This window comes from Anopheles maculipalpis, chromosome 3RL (assembly GCF_943734695.1).
Source record: "Anopheles maculipalpis chromosome 3RL, idAnoMacuDA_375_x, whole genome shotgun sequence".
Lineage (NCBI taxonomy): Eukaryota > Metazoa > Arthropoda > Insecta > Diptera > Culicidae > Anopheles > Anopheles maculipalpis.
In genome coordinates, this window is record NC_064872.1 from 91,188,029 (window position 1) to 91,206,791 (window position 18,763).

An 18,763-nucleotide genomic window follows, 5' to 3' on the forward strand; every position below is an offset into this window, starting at 1 on the left:
GCGGGTGGGTCACGAGAAGTTTGCTTGAGAAAAGGATGCAATGGGGTGTTTCGCGAGGGTATTTGTCAAACCCAGCGCAACCCACCGCAACCTGCGACACGACGCACGCACGCACGCACACACTCACTCACTCACTCGCGGCTCACTCACTAATAATATGGAACACTAAAAACACCCTGCTAAAAAAAACACCAATAGAGAGAACGAACATGATAAGCACACAATTACACTCTTTTTTCCATTATATTCGTTTTCACAACGCACAGCTTCACAACTCACACAACCGCCACAGAGCAAATGCACGCATACGAAAGAGCAACTTCATCAAGTAGCGACTTTTGTTGTTGTTGTTGTTGCTTTTGACACATTTCAATCATCTTCGCACACGCAATCACACACAAACACACAGGTTACTAGTATGTACTGTCGCTTTCATGACATTGGACTCGTTTTTCTTTTACTTTTTTTGAAAGAACTTTTTGCTTCTTTCTACATACGACTAAATCGCTTTCCTTTTCCCCTTTTCTTTCATTGTTTTGTTCGTGTACTTTGGATGTCCTTCGGAATTTACACTTCTATCCATAATTCGGAACACTTTTAAGTACGATATTACACCCTTTTACAAAATATTTCATTTTCTTTTCATCACACAAAACATCTTCAGTTTCCTTTGTATATCATTGGTTGCAATTCTCCACGGTTTCTTTGGCAATTATCAAGTTTTCTCAAGGACGAAACATGCAACCTCCGACGGCTGCTTTGTATTAACAGTAGCCGAGTGGACTGAACGGAAACCGAAATTGGTGACGCAAATGAAGTTGACTTAATAAAAACCCTTTTTTTTAGCTATGACGCTCGTCTTTTTTTTGTGTGCTCCAGCACTTGTAGCATGAATCATCTTTCTTGGAACCTTCAATCTAATCATTTTCACCCCCTCCAAAGCCGTCGTACGTGAAAGCTTCTTCTGGTAGTCACTAAGCACACATGACACAAAATGCAGGTTGAAAACAAGTGCAGAAAACGAACCCGACGGACGGAAGGGATTTCTTTTCACCAAATTCCACCATCCAGGACACTTGCTTCACATTCCGAGGCACACAACACGCACACACGCATCCATAAGGACCCTTCTCCAGAGACGTCAAGCTACGTTCACTGGAAGCGTTTCAATAATAAACCCCTTCTCGAAGGATGCGTTTTTCCTTTCTGCTTCTGATAGAAAAGGATAAGTAGGCGCGCACACTCCTTCTCACACATACACACACATACAACTAAAGAACCGTCTGCATATGCATACACGGTCCAGCATGCGCGCACTTGTGCACAACACAACCATTCAACTGGAAAAGCAGCCAGAACCGTGTGTGTGCCCCGATTGCGGACGGTAATTTACCCCCGACCAAACAGTAGCCTCGTGAGGGTTAAACAAGCGTACCAACACCAACCCCAGCGCCGTGCTGAGTGAAAGAAAGTTTGTGTATGTGTGGTATGCGGTGTGGTGCCATGCAAAACCATCTGGAAGAGAGCGCGCGCAATGAAAATCTCACCGCGCGCTCTTGGGGGATACTTCGCTCGGCCACCCCCAAACTCCCTACGTTACGAATCCCTTTTGCAAAAGGGATTTATTACCCGTAGGCCTCCAAATGTGCAGCACGCCATCTTGCTTTTTTTCGAGTCGTACGGTGCTCGAGTGTTTTATTCCCTTCTCGTAGGTCCCTATTGTAGAAGGCTCTTTTTTATTGTACACCCGTGGACGGATGGTAGGAGTGGGTGGGTGTTACGCATACGCAGAGTGGACGCAATACAAACGCTCTCTTTCTTTGAGCAATAGAGCACACACATAGTACACTTCCATCACTACACTACCACCAACAATGAAACGTCCCAGCAGCAGCTCCAGCAAATTGGAGTTGTATGAAACGGAAGGCTCCATCCACCAGCCGAATGTGAATGTCCGCAACAAAGGATAACCTTGTGCCTTTTCTACCATCGATACGTTTGCTTGCTTTCCGTTTCGGTTTTGGAAGCCCCATTCTGGAGTGTCAGCTTATCTGCACCACGGAATCCAGTTTCTTCACCTGCTTACACCAGGCAGCACCAATACAATTGCCCTTTTTGGGGTTTGTTTCTTTTTACTTCGGTTTATACAGCCCGTTTTGTTCTTCGTTTCGCACAACACCTACAATTTCTATCCTCTCCTATTGCTTATTGCACCTGCACCGGAAAACGAAACAATTCCATCACAACTCCGGACTGGCACAGTTCACTTTGACAACTGACCACACTGCCTCATGTTCGTGAGCGGATCGGAGCGAACGCAGCTCGCGCATGAGAAGTAAAAAAGAAGACATCTCACTGAGTGAGGAGCGGTGAGTTGGGTGATGAGAAAAGTTGAAAACTTCTCCTAATGAATTATTTTTTATTACATTCGCTGTTTTTTTTTTTCAGTTAAACCATGTGAAATTATTTTTATAATATTTTCACAAAGTTAAATCTATATATTTTTTCAACAGCCATCGTCCCTGGAAGTGAAATTATTATTCTCCAAGTGAGTCGATTACATAGTGTATTATAACCATAGAGCGTACACTCTTCGTCCATAGTTGAGGTTCGAAAATTGAGCGAGAACGCATATGGAAAGAGATGGAGAAAGAGCATCGGTGAAGTCTCGAACCCTCGAACCGACTTCGTATACCGAAACACGTGACAGCATTTCAAAATTTAAGTTTTATCAATTCGAATTGCATGTGCAATTCCCACAAACAAAAAATTTATTACAAAAACCGATATAATCAGTCTGAGAGGCTATAATAAATACTACCAAAACTTTCACACATTCCCGATGACTAAAGTTTTCGAATTTATTACGTCCTATGTACAATACTTCTCATTCGCCGCTTTTGCGATAACAACATTTATCAAATAGAAAGATCTAAAATTCGCTTGGCCTAAGATTCGCGTTTCTTTTCGACTTGTAAAGGAACGATTGGGTGGGGCATGGGGGAGGGAGAGGGAGGGAAATATCGAGGCGATGAGATTTCATCATTTAAATTCCTTCGTTGGAAAAGCTTTTACTTTTACGTTTGTTTTTTTCTTTGCTACATCTCCTAACCCCGGATGATTACATTAACGTTTATCAGGGGGCCGGTTCTGCATGATGCGCATCGCTGCATCCTAGTCCACACCATTATTCCTCACGACACACGGGGAGCATCGACTTAGGAAAAGGTTTGCCTACAAACAAAAGGAAAAGAACATTGTACAAGAGCTCATTACTACACAGCTTGTTCCACTGCTGGACACAGCACTAAACATCTTTGGCTAAGGGAAAATGGATTTACTTGAATGTAGATTTTGTGCCCAAAAAGGATATGATACGGATGCGGTACTTACCTTGTTCACATACGCGCGCCCATCGAGCAGAACACAAGTCCAAAGGAAAAACAAAATTAGTTCACGTTACTCTCTACACTAGCAGACACTGGTGTGGTAGCTTAAAACATATAAAGGTGCAACGATTCGCCAATGGACATGGCGTACAAGAAGGAGTAACACTACGAGAAACATTTTCAATCGGTGCATGATGGATGTCGGAACACAGAGGGATGAGGATGAATACAAACCGAAACATTAACAAAAACAAACGTAACTCATCACATAGAGGAAATTCCAATCACGCTCATAGGTAACATTAACCATTCGGATATAGGTAACCGGAAGAACCGAAGACGTTTTAACAATCGTACGATATGTGGGATGAGGAAAGGATCAGTTTGTTTAGTAATTTTTTTCTCCCTTATCTGTTGTTGTGTTTCTCAACAATTGAATACCAATTGAATCCCAATAACTGTTGATGTTTATTAATTTTTTTATATCAGTATTCCATATCACATATCTTGCAGGATTGTTTTGCCTTTTTTCTTTTATGCAAAAACAAATGTTTCGATGACGATGGATGGATATTGGGTTATGTTAACAACGCACAGCACACACCTCTCTCTCTGTACCTATCTCTGTATGTAATGTATTAGCAATAATGAACAAAACTCCCACAAGAATGCTTCTTCTTCTCCTTCTTCTTCTTCTTGGCGTAACGACCTCTAAGGTCATGCCGGCCATCGAAATGGCTTACTAGACTGCCGATACCACGTAGTTGGTTAGTCAGTCCTCACTACGGGGGGACGGTCCGGATGGGTTTTGAACCCCGGTCCTGCCGTTTGAAGACCTTCGCCGTTGTCACCTACACCACCGGGCCGCCCCAAGAATGCTTATTGTTTTCAAAAATAGATAGACCACCAAATGAAAACCCGATTCAAAAATATTATATAAAAACCACTCCCTGATTAAAAATACAAAAAAAAGCTATAACAAAAACTAAAAAAACCGCTTCCTATTAGATAGCAACTCAATAAATCGATACAAAAATCAATTTAAAAAACGGAATGTGTAAGCTTAGCTTGGTTTTTTGGTATTTATTACTTGCTGAAAATGCTTTCAATTCAAAATAAATGCAAATTTCACAACCTCCTGAGCCGTGTTTTGGGAACAGGTAAGGACAAGTCGAATGATACATATCCTTTTCTTTGTTTGCTTATTATGAGATCTAATTGCACACTCTCGATCTTGCGATTTAGCATAGAATGGGAAAATTGGGATCGCGTTTGCTATTGGGATTGGGTGTGATGTGTGTGATTGTGTTATTCTTATTGCAAAGATAGAGAAATGGCAACTTTATTGTGTGAATAACAACGTGCTTTTTTTCTCTAGAGCTTTGCCGATGGTATCCTAAAACGCAGGTAAAAGGGGGAAGAGAGAGAGAGAGAAGAGAAAGAAAAAACAATAACATAAAACTCATGGTCAACACTCGCGCACACAATGAACAACGGAAGTGAGAGCTGGAGGTCCTCTTTTGGAAAAATTTGAATGGATTATGTTTCACAAGAAACAATTGTAACAGAAAACAAACATGCAGTAGTAAGTATCAAATGGATGAATTTGTGTGAATTTATTACACAAACAATTTCGTGTTCGCGTCAAAAGCACCAAAGCTCTTCCGAATCTGTGATTGAATTAAAAAGCTGTCTTTTCCATGCATTTTCTTCATTTTACTACCGCACAAGCATTTTAATGGTACAGCAAGCAACTAAATCATTCTTCCAAAAGCGTTAGAAAATGAACAAATTTTTCACACTCAAACTGAAAAAAGTGAACAAACAATTCAATTAAATACACCAGCCAAGCGAATTGTGCAACACACTACTTGTAACCTTTGAATCATGCAACAATACTTATACGCTGATATGTCTATTTGTACTTTATCTACATCCTTATTATTGTACCAAAGCTCCGCAGCAAAAAGGCACTTAAATTACTACTGAACATTCGCATTGCAAATGTGGCATAAAAAAAACATAGACGAAATAACAAAACATGTGGAAGACTATAACAATTGTATCCTCTGCCTATAAAAAAGTAAGAAATTAATTAACAGAAGAAAACATAGTCACAAAAAGAAAACCGATCTTACAATAAAGTAAAATACAATAACTCAATACATACATATCTCCAAAATCATATATTAACAACGAATGTACATATAAGATCTCTTATCATTCATGCCTCTATACACATTGGTTTGTTTTACTGTTACGGTCTGCTAGAAAAGTTAAACTAAATTTAAAAACAAAAACATTAAACAAACATACATACTCTAAATGCGCCTTTCTTTTGCCTATACGCGACCTACCCGCATTCAACATACAAGCGGTAGCCCTTTGAGCCCGTCAAACAACGTTCGATGCCACACAACAACTGTACACAAAAACACGGCAGCAGATACTACCGTTTTGTGTTATAAACAAATGCACGCTATTTATATATATATATATATATATATATATATATATATATATATATATATATATATATATATATATATATATATATATATATATATATATATATATATACATATATACATTTTTTTTATATATATGACTATACCGTACACAACAGCGATGTTAAGGGAAAAGAGTACGAATGAATAATTTGTAATAATCGCATTATGTGTAAACAAAAATTTCAACGAAAGAACAAACACGAAACAAATAATGAACTTGACGCAATAATGAACAAAAGACTGCAGAAAGAAAAAAGGATAAAGTTAACGCTTTAAACCGGTATCGGTAACGAGCAGAATTGGAGAGTTGTTAACAATGAAGCAAAAATGTCTGTGCACAAAAAGAGAACGAAACTAAACCTACTACGTAAACCGGAAGGAGGTGTTTTAGTACATTTAGCTATCCTGAGGCTGACGGACTAAATTACTAGTGGACATTGATACTCGGCTTTTCGTACTGTTTGTTTAGTTCAGATTGATCTATAAAATAAAAACACTCGCTCTACTAAAGCATCTACACCGGGTGCTGTGTTGTCGTAGCTTTGAATCATATATCCCTAATAATGGTCAATTTTAAGGCGCCATCACCATCTTCCCGAGCATTAGGCTAACAATTTTTATCCCATTTGCTTTTGTTTGTCCTCTACTGTATACATATTTAACTCTCAACAAATCAATCTCAAACAGCAAGCAACCCAGCGTGATCGTGTCCTAACACTACCTTCCTCACTCGTATTGCTTCCGTTTTGTACTGAAACACGGGGTTCTCGGTTTTTGTTTGTTTGTTTGGTAAACACAAAACACAGGCGCGTCGTATTTGCGTGAATCAAATTTAGGATCGAATTGAAATGGCGTGTTGGGCCAATTTTGCTTATGCGACAAATAGAGTAAGAGATAGGGAAGAGAAGAAGGAGTAGCTTGACTTACATGTGCTCCGGATGGTTGCGCAGACAGTCCAGGAATCCTTGCGGCTTAACCTGACCAGTACAGATTTTATGGATGGCGGTAAACAGCGGGAATCTACAAGCAGACAAAAGCATATTATTTGCATTGCAAAGAGTTTTTAGTTCGCGTTCTCCTGGACACCCACTTATCCTCCATCCCTTTACTCTTCAGCATAAAGTTAACCTCCTCGGCAGTGATCGGGCCCTGCAGCTTCTGTCCATTGAGCATCTCATCCTCCAGCTGCTTGATCGTTTTGCCCGTCTTCACGAACGCTTCCGACACTTTGCGATTACGGCCACCTGGAGTTAACAGGGAATGGGAAAGCATTAGTTTTCCCCATAATCGATCACACCGTTTCATCGCTCATTCACCGTAACATGTAGTGATGAGATCAGCGACACCACAGCTCTCGAAGAACGTCGACAGTTTGCTGCCCGGGTAGAACACATCCACAAATTTGATCATCTCCATCAGACCTAACCGAATAACGGCCGCCTTCGTGTTATCACCGGATCCCATACCGTCAACAAATCCTGCACCACAAGCCACAATGTTTTTAAGCGCGCCGCAAATTTCCACCGCATCGACATCGTCCACCACGACTACACGGAAGTTGGGCGTCTGGAAGAGATCACGCAGCGTCTGCGCAATCTTCATATCCCGACAACCGATGGTCGTCTCGCAGAACTTTTCTTCCGCTACCTCACCGGCCAGATTGGCGCCCATCAGCACCGAGCACGGAATCTTCAGATGCTTCGTGATCAGGTGCGAGATCAGCTCCATGCCACCGCCCTCGGCAACGTCGAAGCCCTTGATTAGGGACAGGCCGACGGCCGTGGGCTTGATCTTGCCGAGCAGCTGCGTGCCCAGTCCACGGATGAACTGATGCGGCACGACAAAGATGAGAATGTCGGCATCTTTCGCTGCCTCCACGACATCCGGAACAGCGACCTGAGGAATAAAGGGTTATATTGTTATCAAATCCTGCGATGTTATTCATATATAATTGGAAAACGACCTGTCATGAAATGTATATGTGCAAAAATATTGAAGCATCTTCTTTGAAAGTCGCATCTTAAAAATGCTCAAGGTTTGGAACATAAATTCGATACCAAGTCCTGCTCATCTTACTGGTTTTTTCCTAAAAAGGGAATGAAAATGCTATTTCTATTCATGATGATCATCACCGATGTCGCTTTGCTGCATCGGTTACCCACCCTCCGGTCGATAGTTTTAAAAATAAATTCCCTGTTCACGAGAGTGAATATGCAGCTGCATCTGATGCAACGAGCTTACACCGCTACCCAACACACTCGTCACCCGGTCGGTCGGCCGTATGATGGATGTGGTTCATTGATCGCTACCAAAAACGCGAGCGGAAGACAGTCCGAAAAATACACTATTTCTTCGTCGAACAAAGAAAAAACCTGACGAGAACCCGGCCGTCTTGATGATAACGCGAAACGCGAGCTATTTGCATACATTTGTTTGATCAATTATCATTATCTTGCCGTCGGTTGCTTACTCTTGAACCGACGCCATGGGCAATAAGCTATTTAAACAATACATTTTCCCTTACATAATCGTTTCGATGTGAGGAGTTCGGGTGTCGTAAAAGTATCGGGTTGACAAAAGTAAGACGGCTGTCTACGGTTCCCGTCCGTCCGTCCGTCCGTCGAAGGTTAATGATAAGCGCGTTAAAATCGAAACAGGTTCCTCTCGTTACCTCCGCACGGAAGGTTAAATTCCGACCGAAAGACTTTCCACCACGGACGGGCAAGGAATACATGAACTGATGATTTGAATTAAGCGGCGCCCCGGTGAGGTCTTGGTAGCAGTGATAACCTTTTCAATTCGTCACCAATTCTTTCGTTGCGCCGTATCGGAGCCGCTGTCAACGGTTATGTAAAACAGGTCCAAAAGAGATTGTGACTCAGTGACACGGGTGAAAGTATAACGATCTAATGATCAATCAAACGGTGTGGGCTTTTGTAATAAGAAAAAACTGCCCGGAAACAATTCACTTTCCAAAACAGGACAAGAAATGATGGATGGAAGAATGCTCTAGTTAGTAACCCCTCTAAGGCCACTTGTCTACGAGTGGGGGATGTATACTAGACGCAATGGTGAACACTTGAGGCCAACCAATCTCGCATCGTACAAGCTTCCGCATCATGCCACGTGCAGTCACGTGCAAAGCTTCTCGACACTTAATTGCGCTACACAACTATCAAGCGCAGTGCATACGAGAGAATAGAACTAGCACGATCCGACACGCACACATGGGCAGGAGTAGGTTAACAAATGAGCGCATTGTGAGATAAATGCTTCATTCGTGTTTAATGCTTGCATTCGTTAATGACACGTTAATGATTCATACCATTTTAAATAAAATTTCATTAACTGTTCCACTGGATACTACCGGATAATGTTGACACTTATTGAAGACGTTTCGACATCAGTCCTCAGTAATTATTGTTCTCTGTTAGGGGACCAGATGAAGTCCTTTCTTTTGCGATAAGATAAACGCAGCCTGCACCATAAAAAAAAACAAGCTGCCTAATCGCAAAACCAACAGTTCGGTTCAGTAAACAACCGATAAGCTTTGGAGCTATCGTGTGGCAATTAATTATTCGCCATCGTTTTCCGCGTTATCGATACACCACCCCGGGGTGGTCACACCTGAGCAAGCTTCCATGGGGCTCTTGAAGAGTGGCTTTGCGGGTTGAAGGGCGCACATTGCTGATAATTACGAGCAGCACGAGGAACTTTGGCACCGTGACAAAGGACAAATGCGGCGGGGGATGTAGACGATCTAAAAATACTACGCCCGCAACATCCGCGCAACAGGCCAGCTCTCGGAGCAAGAGCAAGGGGAGAATGGAGCAAAATTTTGAAAAAAAAAAACTTACGACATTCTCGGGCAGCTTGTGTCCAGGCAGGTACTTGACGTTCTCGTGCGTCGTGTTGATGATTTCCGTTAGCTTCTTGCCGTCGATCATCTCCTCGTACACGTACATCGTGACACGGTCCTCGAACGTGGACAGTCGCTTGGCATTGACGCCCACAATCTTGGCAATGGCCGATCCCCTAGAATGTAAAGCGTAACCGTTAGGGAAGGAGTTAATCATTTGCTTTTAGATTGTTTTTGTTGTTGTCTGACATGTGTAAACAAATGCATCCCCGATCAACCCTTTTGATGGTCCAAATGATGGCCCCCCTTCGCACACCGGAGACATACAAAAAAGCCTACATCGTTCGATTCCGTCTGTTGTGGTAAAATCGAGAAATGTTTCCCGAAAATAATCAGAGCGCAAGAACATAACCTTCATAAGCCGTCCTTCTCTTCAACAATAGTAGGTCAGATTGGGGACATATCCCTTCTTCGTCGTTTTCTTCCGCCAATTTTCCTTTCTTCACACGATAAGATGTGTAAATACTCCCACACCACCCCACAGAAACCCACACGCACACATAGGTAGCATTTTTAATGTTGTTTGTTGTCCGCTAGCGAGAATCGTTTCGCTTTATCGCGCTTCCTTTACGTAACCCTGACCTCCGACGGTCGACTGTGGTGCAGTTTTTGCCACCTTTTCTTCCTTACTCCGGAAAAATTGCTCAAACAGCGCACATTGATTGATTGAGCCTTGACATTGAGGCCAGAGCAGCAATGTTGTTTATCCTGGAATCTTTTGCGCTCAAAACGCACACATGTTCGCGCAAGGATATCACGCCACACTGTGAGTGATTTGTTCAAGGCCAGAGCCAAAAGGGACAAATTGCCATTTGGTAGCACTATTTTCCGGTGTCTTCGCCATAGCCACACTTACCAGTTTCCGGAGCCGACGATGCAGACACGAACCTTATCAGCCATGATATCTACTGTACTGTACGCGCGGAAAACACACTCGACGATAGCGTAGGATCAGCAGCGAAAGAATGGACCACACCACACCAATCGGACGCTGCGAGCTGGCAGGAAATGAAAAAAACGGTTTTATGTAATGCACGAAATACGAATTCAATCAACGGCCACAGAGAAACGGCTGCGACTTCGGGTGGCCGTGGTTCGTGTTTGCCAGCAGCTTTCGGCAACCACGTGTAGATGTGTGTGGGTGTTTGTTGCCATTTATTTTCGTATTCGTTTTTAAGCACACGCTACGACCGGTCGTCCGATTGAATGAAAAATCTGCGTTTCGTATTTTGAAATTGCTTCACACAGCGGAACCTTACTTTTGAACGATGCGTCTTCCTCGCACAAACAATCGAATTCAATTGAAAACAGTTCTACATCGTACCACTGCCGTACCGAGTGTGCCCAATCGATGTGGCATGTCGAGCATCCTTAACAAGCGTTTGACAAGACCGCTTCTTATTCTGAATTTTGCCGCTCTTCGCAAATTTATTCAGACTACGTGGTGGTACAGTTACCATCTGGCAGTTGAAGAGTGGAAGTGGAAGAATTAGCAAAACATGCAATATGCATCACAAAAACCAATCCAAATAAAAATAAATAAATTATTAAAATATCCAATCGCGCCATTTCAATTCATTAAAATTCGTTAACTGGGAAACAGCATATAGCATGACAGCGGGCCCAACTGTCAGCGATGGAGATACGACAGCGGCATGACAGTTTGCGCGCGTGCGGCTTTTGTTTACTTCGCTTCTTTATTATTGCGATACAATACACATTCATAGCAAGTTTCTTTTCAAAATACAATTGTGCTATTGCCGCTACCGCAATTTTTGCACTACCTCAGTAATAAATGTGTTATTGAATTGTTCTAGTAATCCTACCCAGCGCATAACCCACGAGCTAAATTATTCAATGATTTTGAACGTCGCAGCGGAACAACAGTCGTTTCCTCGAACACGCACGAACACGCAACGGCGAGAACGGTAATACTTACTTAGTGGGTGGAGCATTTTTGAGGTTAGTATGGATTTGGCTCTGAATCCGTTTTATTTCGACTGCAAATCCTTGATTTCCTGCTCAATATTTGCACGTGCGGCACTTTCGAACCGTTCGCTAAATTCCTTCGTCATGTAGATGCTTGGTATGCGGCAGAGCGTTTGCAGCAGCTAGCGAAACAAGACAAGAACCAGACAAAAAGTGACTGCTTAACTGTTCGCTTGGCGCATAACATAGTTTCCAAGCATTCCTTTCTACCTTTAGGCGCATTTTATCGTAGGAACTAACATCCTCGGCGGGGCATTCGTTGCGAAGCTGCTGGGTGTACTGTTTGTAATCGTCCGGCGGTGTGCTGGTATCGTGACGGAATAAGAATTACACGATTATCACACACTTTCGGTGGCATTTACAAAGTTCTACCACCAAAGCAAAGCTTACCCCAGTACTAGCAAATCCAGATCTTGGAAGTATTGCACGTCATGCTCGGACAGATCGCCTGCCTCCATCTGTACATCCCCAAGCAATCTTTTTACGTTTGTTTCCAGTGTTTTCTGGTATGGAAAAGAAGCTCGAGTCATTTTGATGGATCAGTTTATAGTACTTACAACTTCTTTATAGTACTTACATTGTCCAGCTGTGCGTCGGCGAAGAATTCACTCACTGTTTCACAATTCCTTGCTACACAATCCTTGTCTGCCTCGAAGTGGTAGTACTGAAAAAGTGTGGCCAACTGCAGACAGATGCTGGCTGCTGTTAAATGTGGCACCTTCCGACGTATTAACTCAGACTCGGTGTGATAGTGACGATGGCTTTGTGCGTATTGTGTGCGAAGCTTGACCAACCACCTGTCCGATATTTCGGGCGATAGTTCTAGCGCTGTGCTGATGTTTTCCCAAATGTTTTCCATCTTTCAAGTCTATCGGTCCGCCTGCTGAGTCCGGTTTTGCGATGGATTTTGTCTAGAAGAGGGTGGAAATTCTATTCTAAATAACTAAAGCGACGCACCTGAAGGTTGCAGAGCAAGATGTCGTGACTAATGTCATTGATTTTGACTCGAATTTTTTGTGCGATGAGTACTGGCCTTGGATGGGCAGCAAGGACATGCGCAGTCCAGAAAGTTATGGTGTTTATCTCGACTGATTCAAAACATCCTCCATCAAACGCAGCATCGCTCCCAAATTGTTCCGTTTTTGGAAATCAAAACACCAAATGATTTCTAAAAACTACTTCACTTTAACGATATTTCCTCCACGTGTTAGCATGGCGCGTAGAAAATCGGCAAAGAAAGCTGCCCCGGCTCAACAATCACTAAATGTAAAAAGAATGAAGGCAGACACAAGTAGAAAAAAATCCACTAAACAGTTGGCCGAACAGTTCAAGAAGGTAAGCCGATTTGTCGAAATGTGGACGAATGGTTTGATAAACGTTTCCTCTTTTTTTATTTGTATCGTTTCAGATGAACGGAAGTCCCCTAAGGACGCGGAAGCAAATGCGGGAGAGACTACAGGAAAACCTACAGCAGGCCGGTTCAACATGCATTACGCTGAACAACAATCAACAGCCAAATGGAAAGAGCCCGGCCTCCTCTAAGGAACCAAAGAAATGTAAGACAAACTGCGACGTACTACCATTCCAAACCTATTTTTTTCGCTTTAAACATTGTTTCAGCCCGTAAATCATCCACCGTTACGATCGTGATAGAGGATTCAGACGAGGAAAATGACTCCAACCGTGAGGGTGAAGGATCCCCAAAGCCTTTATTCTATCTCGATCGAAATCCGGGCATACGGGAGGCCGAAGTTCCGCTGTACAACGTTTGCCATGAGATTGACCCAGGTTCTCCGGCTACAAGCGCTCCGGATCGCCAGCCGACTATCAATGCCAACGAAAGCGTAATAATAATACTTGACAACACTATCGACCAGACGATGAACGATAGCATGAAGGAGATGCAAATCGACTCGAAAACTGTGCCGGCTTCATCATCTACAGGACCGGCAGCTAACGCCAGTAGTACGGACGCTGCAGCCACTATTAGTAGTAGTAGTAGTAACAGCAGCTCGAATACTATTACCAACGTACCAATGCAGTCGGAACCAGAACCATCAACTTCCGCGTCTTCTATTGTACTCCCACGCGTTGCGGAAGTGATTGATCTGAGTGATTACTCCGACTCGGAACCAATGCTTGCGAATGTCCAGACTTCAACTCCTGCCTTTCCCGCGCTGGATTGTATTCCGCTTGGGTTTGAGGTGCAGAAACCACAGCCCAATAGAAACGGGGACTGGCAAAAGCGAAATAAGAAAAGTCGTTGGGATAAAAAACCCGGAGAGTTGGGTATGTCTAGCAAACCACAACCCTTGCCACCGGCTGTGCATCACGCTGAAGAAGTTGAAGCGAAAAAGAGGATGATAATCATCGATGGGAATAATGTCGCATATGGGTAAGTGTGGATGATCTCGAGTCGGTTCAGCTCGCATTGAATTAAAAATGATTTCCCTTTTCCCTTTTAGCCATCTAAACGGAAAAATGTTCTCCGTCAAGGGTTTAGATTTGTGCATAAAATACTTTAAAAGGCTAGGCCATGAGGTGACCGCTGTAGTGCCTCAATTTAGGTGCGTGTCTCGCGTATGGCGAATACTGTCGTGCATCCCCAAGAAGACTCGTTTTATTTGCAATTGCTATCTGTTTCAGATTAAAGAAGCATCAAAGTACGGATTACGTATTGCTGGAAAAGCTGAATCGCGATGGTGATGTAATTCTAGCACCATGTAAGAATCTTCCCGGGCAGTATTCTTCGACATATGATGATCGGTTAGTACCAGTATTTCATTTGCTTCGGTAAAAGTCGGTGAAATCGGTAAGAGTTTTTTTTTTCAAATTACAGCCTAATATTGTCCGTAGCGGAACAGTTTGATGGAGTAATCATATCAAACGACAACTTTCGTGACCTTTTGGAGATTTCTCCAGGTAAACAAATCGTCCATTTTTCAACTACAATTCGTGCTAATAATCTATCATGTTGTACTGAAATTTTCAGCCTGGCGAAGAATAATCGAAACACGTGTCATTGGCTACACGTGGGTAAAAGACTGCTTCTTTCTACCGGACGATCCATACGGACGCTTCGGTCCTACGTTACAGCAGATATTAAATGGTAAATCCCCTTAAGCATAGAAGGAGTAACTGTTAGTACAAACCATTTGTTTTTTTTGTTGTTGAATGAGAGATAAGATGAATACAATGAAAACAAGAAATAATTTATTTCTTACGCGAGAACTATATGAACAAACTAAAAAGTGTGTTTTTTTTAATTCTATAATAAAAATATACAGAATGAGATTGGTTTGCTTCGTTTTCACTACATTCACGATGGAGCAGAAATGCTGTTGGGTATTTCATCTTCCCTTGTCCTTATCGCTTGATCGTAGGATGGTGGTAAATCTGTAAAACGATTCCAAATATCGGTTCAGTTTAGAGTGCCAAAAACTTTCGATTGAGGAGAACCACACTAACCCCGCGGAATAGTCGTGACCACAATCAAATTCTGGTTCGTGTAACCATACTGTGGCGGAGGAACAACGCTAACACGTCCGTTAAGTTCTGAACCGGGGCGAACAGCGCCATTCCCGGTGGAATGCGTGTTGGAAATTGTGTACACTATCCCTCCTTCCTGTCGCACGTTCGAGCAGGTGGATGTGGTTGTAGCTGGAGAAACACACATTCTATAAATCAGTCGCACTTTCAGGATGTCAAAAATACAGAAGCAGCGCAATGCACTTACCCGGTGGTGCTGCAGAAGAGCGCATGCTCTTTAATCGTCTGTCGTACATGTACTGAAAATTTAAAATTGAACCATTTTTAACGTGCAACTTCTGTTCTGGCTTCATTTTTGGCGTTGGCATTTTTTTTTTTTTTGGTGCCAAACCGCGACGATAAACACGATGATCGCTTTTTCGTTTTCTTTGTTATCCAATTTTGTAAGCTAACCCACCCGATAAGATACTGATAATGCTACAGGCGAATGAAGAACGCGGTTCAAATATAACCGTGACTCAATCTGATTGTGCCGACGGCTAATGTGGCTCACGTTTCTTAGAGAGCAATGATCTATTCGAGGAACAGATCAAGCAAGTTTTCAACCAGATCTGGAGCAATCTGAAGTATTATCTTTCACTCACCACCACAAAATAAATGGCCATTATCGTGAGAACGATCACCGGTATCACTATGTAGGCTGCCATTTCCGGAAGCTCTGTCTTTTGCCGGATGTTGCCTAACACGACTGTACCACAAGACTGTGAGTGATAAACGGACTCATACGTGCGTTCGGTGGCGAAATTTTACAGCGACCTCATATGTGTGTATACGTGTGGGACACATTTTATCGAACACAGGGGATTTACAAAAACTGACGCCTTAGCGTCGATGCATTTTTCCATCAAGGAACAGACAAGGTACAAGTGAATTGACAGAACTCTTCAAGATAAAGTCACACAGAAGAGTACCACCAAAGTAGTGGAAGTAGAATGGGTAGAATCCGTTGAGTTAAATGAGAAATTGAATAATCCGGTCTAAGCCAGACTAATTTCCATTTCCGAATTGTTCAAATGGGTTGATCAGGCGATCTGTGGCCCTTTTGAGCTCTGCAAACTCACAAAGTGCTCATCATAATTTGTTCATTCTCGCGAGAATGGTTCATTGTACTAACCTGTAATTTCGAATGCGTAAAAAAAATGACTTAACTACACCAAAATTGTTTCTTAAGCATAATATATCCCCGGTCCTTTGTTTACGCGTGTTTTCATTATCAAACTCCTCTTCATCAAACTACTCGTACTGCTCCACGCGGAAGTGAGAAGTCGATTTACACAACACACAGTTAGTCAAGTTGTTGGAACAAGTGGAAGTTGGAACATTTCGAATTCCGTTCGGTGTTGTTGCAGCTTTGTCGTTTGTATTTTTTCTTTTGTTGTATTTTTTTCCGGTTTTCCTTTATAACTTCTCGATACTAACGTTTTGCAAGAGATATAGTGAGACACACACAATCGATCCACACATCAAAACCCGAACGTGATCACAACAATATCCGATCCTTATTTGGTAAGTTTTATAATTCTTTATTCAGAGACCGCGTGACTAAGTGAATAAGCATTTCTTACTATCAGAGACAAGATGATGGATGTACGAAGAAGAAAATGGGAGGACAAAGAGAGGGAGAGAGAGAACAAGCGCGGGATGTGTCACTGTTACAATGTGATTACCATTATTCATATCTAAAATGTTTCCGGTATTAATTGTCTGCCCACAAATCCCGTTTTCCAAAGATTCTGGGCCTGTTGCATGATTTCCTCAAATGTCAGTCTCGTCCCCGATCGGGATTCTCGTCATCAAAACAGGACAGCCCTGTGCGAGCCTTTCTAAGTCAAGTTTTTCTTTTTTTTAAATTGTTAGACACAGCTAAGATTTGTTTGCGGTTGCAGTTTTATCGGATGATTCACTTTAGCAGCTTTTAGCATAATTTTACTGGTTTTACCTAACATTCTCTATGGAGTTTAAAAAACGTTTAGTGATTTCATTAATTCAAAACTGTTTCCCGTTATTCTCATTGCAAGTACACACTCTGAACGCCACAACATACTTTCGATGAGGCGGCTTCCTAAGAGAACTGATAGCAATAGCAGTAATTGTAAAAGTCTAGTTTCGTCCCTATCGGGAGGTTCGTTCGTTGCTGCCTCCAAATAATCAAACACTACAAACACAAACCGATAGAGAGAAGGAGAGAGAAAGAGAGACACGGTCCAAAATGAGAAACTATACTTTCCTTCGAAAAGAAAGTATCATTTGACCACTCTGTTCTCTGTGGTTTGCGGAGCCGGTGCTTGATTCAAAAGGAGGATCGTCCTCTGTCCGCTCCACCCTCCACCGTATTACACGAATTTCACAAGGAAAATCGGCCAATACGCAGACGTCACTTTGGCCATGGAAAATCCTACAATCAAATAGTAAGAGGCTCGCGCATTCGAGACCCTTTTTCTAACTGATATTTCGTTGTCTGTGTTGTGTGTTGAACAGTTTTAATACAAAAATTCGACTAGTTAAGCTGGAGAGTGCCCTGCAAAAACCGGACCTTGCGTTTTTCTTTTCAAACAGGACCTTCTTATCTCGACAACAACAAAAAGTTCTACTTACATTGCCTATCTAATCAAGGTAAAATTCCTGTGTCTGTGTGTATTCGTTTTTGCATAAATCGTAATGCATCCTCCAATCGTAAATGATCCAAAAATGTACGTTCAGGTGTGTGTGTTTGTGGGTGCGCCAAGCAAAACATGGGACGTGTTACAATAAGCTTAAAATCACCGCGCTGTTAACCACTCTATTGGTACGTGTTGTTGTTTTCGTCGTGTGTTTGCTTGTGTTGCCTTATATTAAATATGGTGTTGTACTTAGCGAATGTTTGAAAGAAAGCTAGTTTCTATCAACAGAAAATCTGTGCCCTTTCTGCTTGTTCTCTTGCTGTTATCTTTTAATTGCTTCCAGTTGTCTTGCTACAAGTATTTAAGCGATTAGCCTTATTTCTTGTATATATAACTTGTTTTATGTAATGCAACGTACGAAGAACGACTTGCACGAGCATGCACTAGGTTTCGCTCGCTTTTTTGTAATCTTTTGCTTTATGACTTTTTGTTCTATTAAACTCACACTATTTCTATTGATTGATTTGTGTTGTCATTTGCAATTTTTCTTTTACATTCCTTAACAACTGCCTCATACTGCTGCTAGCTGCTCTATAATATCGTTTCGTTTCTTTCTTCTCCATTTCATACATCTCTCTCTTCCATTTTCTTATCGATATTGTACCTTTTTTACTGGTTAATCTATCTCTCTTCTCTCCATTCCTCCCTTCTTCAGCACATACCGCTGCCTTTACCTGTTGCTATATTCCTTTTATCCTTTTTTATAGGTAATATACTTCTTCTATCTGCGTGTGGGTATGTGTAAAT

General features: G+C 42.1%; 4 protein-coding genes across 8 annotated transcripts in view; 1 reads left to right on the forward strand and 3 right to left on the reverse strand.

Annotated features, from left to right (window-relative positions):
• The window catches only part of LOC126562510 (glycerol-3-phosphate dehydrogenase [NAD(+)], cytoplasmic), a 211,372-nt gene extending 200,575 nt beyond the window's left edge, over positions 1 to 10,797 (reverse strand). For 2 of the 5 annotated variants that reach the window (XM_050219044.1, XM_050219041.1), the window contains exons 1-6: positions 10,675 to 10,790; positions 9,757 to 9,934; positions 7,216 to 7,795; positions 6,990 to 7,143; positions 6,827 to 6,919; positions 3,210 to 3,234 (exon numbers count right to left, since the gene is read on the reverse strand). In XM_050219044.1, the coding sequence (XP_050075001.1) occupies positions 3,219 to 3,234; positions 6,827 to 6,919; positions 6,990 to 7,143; positions 7,216 to 7,795; positions 9,757 to 9,934; positions 10,675 to 10,718 (1,065 nt within the window). In that variant the 5' untranslated portion in view covers positions 10,719 to 10,790 and the 3' untranslated portion in view covers positions 3,210 to 3,218. Of the gene's footprint in view, positions 1 to 293; positions 304 to 3,184; positions 3,235 to 4,682; positions 4,786 to 6,826; positions 6,920 to 6,989; positions 7,144 to 7,215; positions 7,796 to 9,756; positions 9,935 to 10,674 lie in introns of those variants that run through there. The other 3 variants (XM_050219043.1, XM_050219040.1, XM_050219039.1) reach the window with 3 other exon arrangements.
• Positions 10,798 to 11,809: 1,012 nt separating this feature from the next.
• Positions 11,810 to 12,666, reverse strand: LOC126561197 (uncharacterized). The gene is made up of 4 exons (XM_050217144.1): positions 12,385 to 12,666; positions 12,198 to 12,310; positions 12,018 to 12,111; positions 11,810 to 11,929 (listed from the first exon to the last, which is right to left on the reverse strand). Exons 1-4 carry the CDS (start codon positions 12,664 to 12,666, stop codon positions 11,810 to 11,812), a joined length of 609 nt encoding a protein of 202 aa, XP_050073101.1.
• A 353-nt stretch (positions 12,667 to 13,019) lies between these two features.
• On the forward strand, positions 13,020 to 14,930 carry LOC126562154 (NEDD4-binding protein 1). The gene is made up of 7 exons (XM_050218581.1): positions 13,020 to 13,154; positions 13,216 to 13,363; positions 13,428 to 14,202; positions 14,273 to 14,374; positions 14,454 to 14,573; positions 14,647 to 14,729; positions 14,800 to 14,930. Exons 1-7 carry the CDS (start codon positions 13,020 to 13,022, stop codon positions 14,928 to 14,930), a joined length of 1,494 nt encoding a protein of 497 aa, XP_050074538.1.
• Positions 14,931 to 15,126: 196 nt separating this feature from the next.
• On the reverse strand, positions 15,127 to 16,003 carry LOC126561198 (uncharacterized). Its single transcript, XM_050217145.1, has 4 exons — positions 15,941 to 16,003; positions 15,544 to 15,595; positions 15,276 to 15,467; positions 15,127 to 15,203 (listed from the first exon to the last, which is right to left on the reverse strand). The coding sequence occupies exons 1-4, from the start codon at positions 16,001 to 16,003 to the stop codon at positions 15,127 to 15,129; spliced, it is 384 nt and encodes a 127-aa protein (XP_050073102.1).
• Positions 16,004 to 18,763: the final 2,760 nt, after the last annotated feature.

What these genes read in the sequence shown, in the direction of transcription:
- LOC126561197 (XM_050217144.1), bottom strand. Translation starts at nt 12,666, where the DNA reads ATGGAAAACATTTGGGAAAACATCAGCACAGCGCTAGAACTATCGCCC. An exon ending in CCGACGCACAGCTGGACAAT is followed by an intron (nt 12,311 to 12,384) that starts GTAAGTACTATA and finishes TTTCCATACCAG; the next exon opens with AAAACACTGGAAACAAACGT. An exon ending in ACGATAAAATGCGCCTAAAG is followed by an intron (nt 11,930 to 12,017) that starts GTAGAAAGGAAT and finishes TTGTTTCGCTAG; the next exon opens with CTGCTGCAAACGCTCTGCCG.
- LOC126562154 (XM_050218581.1), top strand. Translation starts at nt 13,020, where the DNA reads ATGGCGCGTAGAAAATCGGCAAAGAAAGCTGCCCCGGCTCAACAATCA. An exon ending in GCTGTAGTGCCTCAATTTAG is followed by an intron (nt 14,375 to 14,453) that starts GTGCGTGTCTCG and finishes TATCTGTTTCAG; the next exon opens with ATTAAAGAAGCATCAAAGTA. An exon ending in TCTTCGACATATGATGATCG is followed by an intron (nt 14,574 to 14,646) that starts GTTAGTACCAGT and finishes TTCAAATTACAG; the next exon opens with CCTAATATTGTCCGTAGCGG.
- LOC126561198 (XM_050217145.1), bottom strand. Translation starts at nt 16,003, where the DNA reads ATGGCAGCCTACATAGTGATACCGGTGATCGTTCTCACGATAATGGCC. An exon ending in TGGCCATTTATTTTGTGGTG is followed by an intron (nt 15,596 to 15,940) that starts GTGAGTGAAAGA and finishes TTAAATTTTCAG; the next exon opens with TACATGTACGACAGACGATT. An exon ending in CTCTTCTGCAGCACCACCGG is followed by an intron (nt 15,468 to 15,543) that starts GTAAGTGCATTG and finishes GTGTTTCTCCAG; the next exon opens with CTACAACCACATCCACCTGC.